At 42.3% G+C, this 2624-nt stretch overlaps 1 protein-coding gene across 1 annotated transcript; it reads right to left on the bottom strand.

Moving 5' to 3' along the window:
• Positions 1-755: 755 nt before the first annotated feature.
• Positions 756-2048, bottom strand: LOC148341714 (uncharacterized). The gene is made up of 2 exons (XM_088287929.1): positions 2045-2048; positions 756-1982 (listed from the first exon to the last, which is right to left on the bottom strand). The coding sequence occupies exons 1-2, from the start codon at positions 2046-2048 to the stop codon at positions 1351-1353; spliced, it is 636 nt and encodes a 211-aa protein (XP_088144055.1). The 3' UTR covers positions 756-1350.
• Between the last annotated feature and the right edge of the window lie 576 nt (positions 2049-2624).

Genomic DNA, 2624 nt, shown 5'->3' with positions numbered 1-2624 from the left:
CTGGACCCTGGACAAAACCCAGACCTAGATGAAAGCCCTAGTATGAGTGGAGGTAAAAAAAAAAAAGCAAAGACGACCTGCAAAGTTTCTGCCGTGAGGCAATACAGTGAAAGCTATCTTTCATTTGGATTTACTTTTACCGGAGATGCAACGACACCGACTCCGTTGTGCTTGGTATGTGGTGAAAAGCTCTCCAACGGCGCTCTGGTCCCAAGCACGCTTAAACGCCATCTCCAAACGAAACGCCCTTGACTTCAAAACAAAAATGTGGCGTATTTTGTTCGCCTGAGTGAACACACGGAGAAACAAGCAACTTTCATGAGAAAAACCGCAAAGGTAAGCGAGAGGGCCCTTAAAGCTAGCTACCACGTCGCTGAACTTGTGGCTAAATAAAAAAAAAGTCTCACTCGTGGCAGAGGAATTAATACTTTGATTCCTGCCAATATATCAGCTCTGTGTTCATCCAAACAGGCACAGGTTTCACACTGAGTATAAATGTGAAAGATTTTACGATACTTTATTCTTTGTTTATTTGATTCATATTCAAGACTTTTAATAGGTCATTTTTCAATGTTAAAAAAACACTTTTTTTCACATTTTCAGCTGGTAGTGTGCCGCGGGATTTTTTCAATGAAAAAAATGTGCTTTGGCTCAAAAAAGGTTGAAAAACACTGGCCTAGCACATTGCTAAAGATGTAGCTCCTCGAGCGACAGTGCGCACAAGATTTAAACGCCTCATAAAAGTAGTCGACAAGAGGTCCGAAAATATTTGTTGCAAACCGTACTTCCCGATATGGACAACATCGGGACGGGAGCGGAGACATGTCAAGCGTTTTGCATCCACATCCGACTTGTGGTCGAGACGCGACATGGACCCCTGTTTGACCCCGACTGTGCATGACACATTGACGACAAGTGGCGACCGCGCACGGAGTACTCGAGACGGCGCATTTTCCTGATGAAGTACACTTGTTTATTTGGCATTGGCATTCCATTGACATTTTTTTTCATTTTATTTAGCATTTTGTTGACAGGCGACTAGCGCCTTGGCACATGGCATTACAGCATCTTGGCACAATCTATTTGCAGAGAAGATTTTGCGAGAAGTAACCTTTTTCTCCTGTTCTTTGTGACATTGTTCAAGTCATGCAAAGTAAGATATTTGGAAGGCTTCTACACATGATTTTTGTACTTTTATTTTCCATTGAAAGTAATGTGTACCACTTGGTCAATAAAGAAAACAGTTATTATGTATTTCCTGCATTTATTTTGATTTTGGTCCACGGGCGGAAATTTATTGTGATTCATCGTTATCGAGGTAAAATTGCACATTTTATTGCGATATTGATTTTAGGTCATATTGCCCAGCCCTATATTCTCTCCATCACAATCGTGTCTCTCAGCATTTCGTTTAGTGGCAAATTTTTTAGCACAAACGCTGCAACTGAATGGCTTATCTCCACTGTGTGTTTTTGTGTGGCTTGTTAACGTTGACTTGACAGAGAAGCATTTTCCACAAACTGAGCAGGAAAAAGGTTTTTCTCCACTGTGAGTTCTTGTGTGTCTTGTTAAATGTGACTTATGGGAGAAGATTTTACCACAAAATGAGCAAGAAAGAGGTTCTTCAGTGTGTGTTCTTGCATGCTCTGTTAATCTGAACTTTAGAGAAAAGCTTTTGCCACAAACTGAGCAGGAAAAAGGTTTTTCTCCAGTGTGTGTTCTTGTGTGGTTTGTTAAATGCGACTTTTGAGAGAAACTCTTGCCACAAACCGAGCAGGAAAAAGGTTTTTCTCCAGTGTGTGTTCTTGTGTGTTCTGTTAAAGTTCCCTTTTGAGAGAAGCATTTTCCACAAACCGAGCAGGAAAAAGGTTTTTCTCCACTGTGCATTCTTGTGTGGATTGTTAAATCAAACTTTCGAGAGGAGCATTTCCCACAAACTGAACAAGAAAAAGGTTTTTCACCACTGTGTGTTTTTCTGTGCCCTTTTAAAGACAGCTTTGAAGTGAATGAGTCAGTGTGACATGCCCTTTCACCTTTAGCTTGCCCATTATCATCATCATTGTCATGAGCGTCTGATAATGTGTCCTCATTATGTGCTTGTGATGGCCCCCAGTGGTCTTTATCACCTTCTGTTTTCACGTGATGACTTGAACTGCTGCTTGTAGGCTCCGCCCCTCTGTTGTCCTCACTCTCATCCTTGTTTTCATCTTCAGTCTTTATAGGGACAAAGTTGAGTGGTGACTTGTTGATCTCCTCCTCCTCCTCCTCCTTTTTGATGTGAGTCCAGTCTGGCTCCTCTTTCACAGAACGGAGATTGTTTTCACAGACGTCTGCATGAAACAAAAAGACAAATACCCATTTGGTTTGGTCAAGTCAAATCTCAGGGGGCAACTTCGACTTATATTGTTTTTACCGTGCTACCTTGACTTGTGCCTGCCGCACACGGAGCAATGCGTGCGACCCCAACTTGGACCGGACCATGGGGACACTTCACAAAATTACGTCCTACGATGTAAGCCTCCCGTTAGCCGCACAACAGTGATAAACGAGCATTTAAAAAGGAAGCACGTTGCGGCTGATGCCCGATTTAATTCCTGACATAGTCACAGACGTTTCTGGAAGCG

The sequence above is a fragment of the Idiotropiscis lumnitzeri genome, chromosome 2, assembly GCF_059441095.1.
Source record: "Idiotropiscis lumnitzeri isolate Australia: NSW breed Sydney's pygmy pipehorse chromosome 2, RoL_Ilum_1.0, whole genome shotgun sequence".
Classification (NCBI taxonomy): domain Eukaryota; kingdom Metazoa; phylum Chordata; class Actinopteri; order Syngnathiformes; family Syngnathidae; genus Idiotropiscis; species Idiotropiscis lumnitzeri.
The sequence above is the reverse complement of the archived record's forward strand: the minus strand, read 5'-3'. Positions and strand labels throughout refer to the sequence as shown.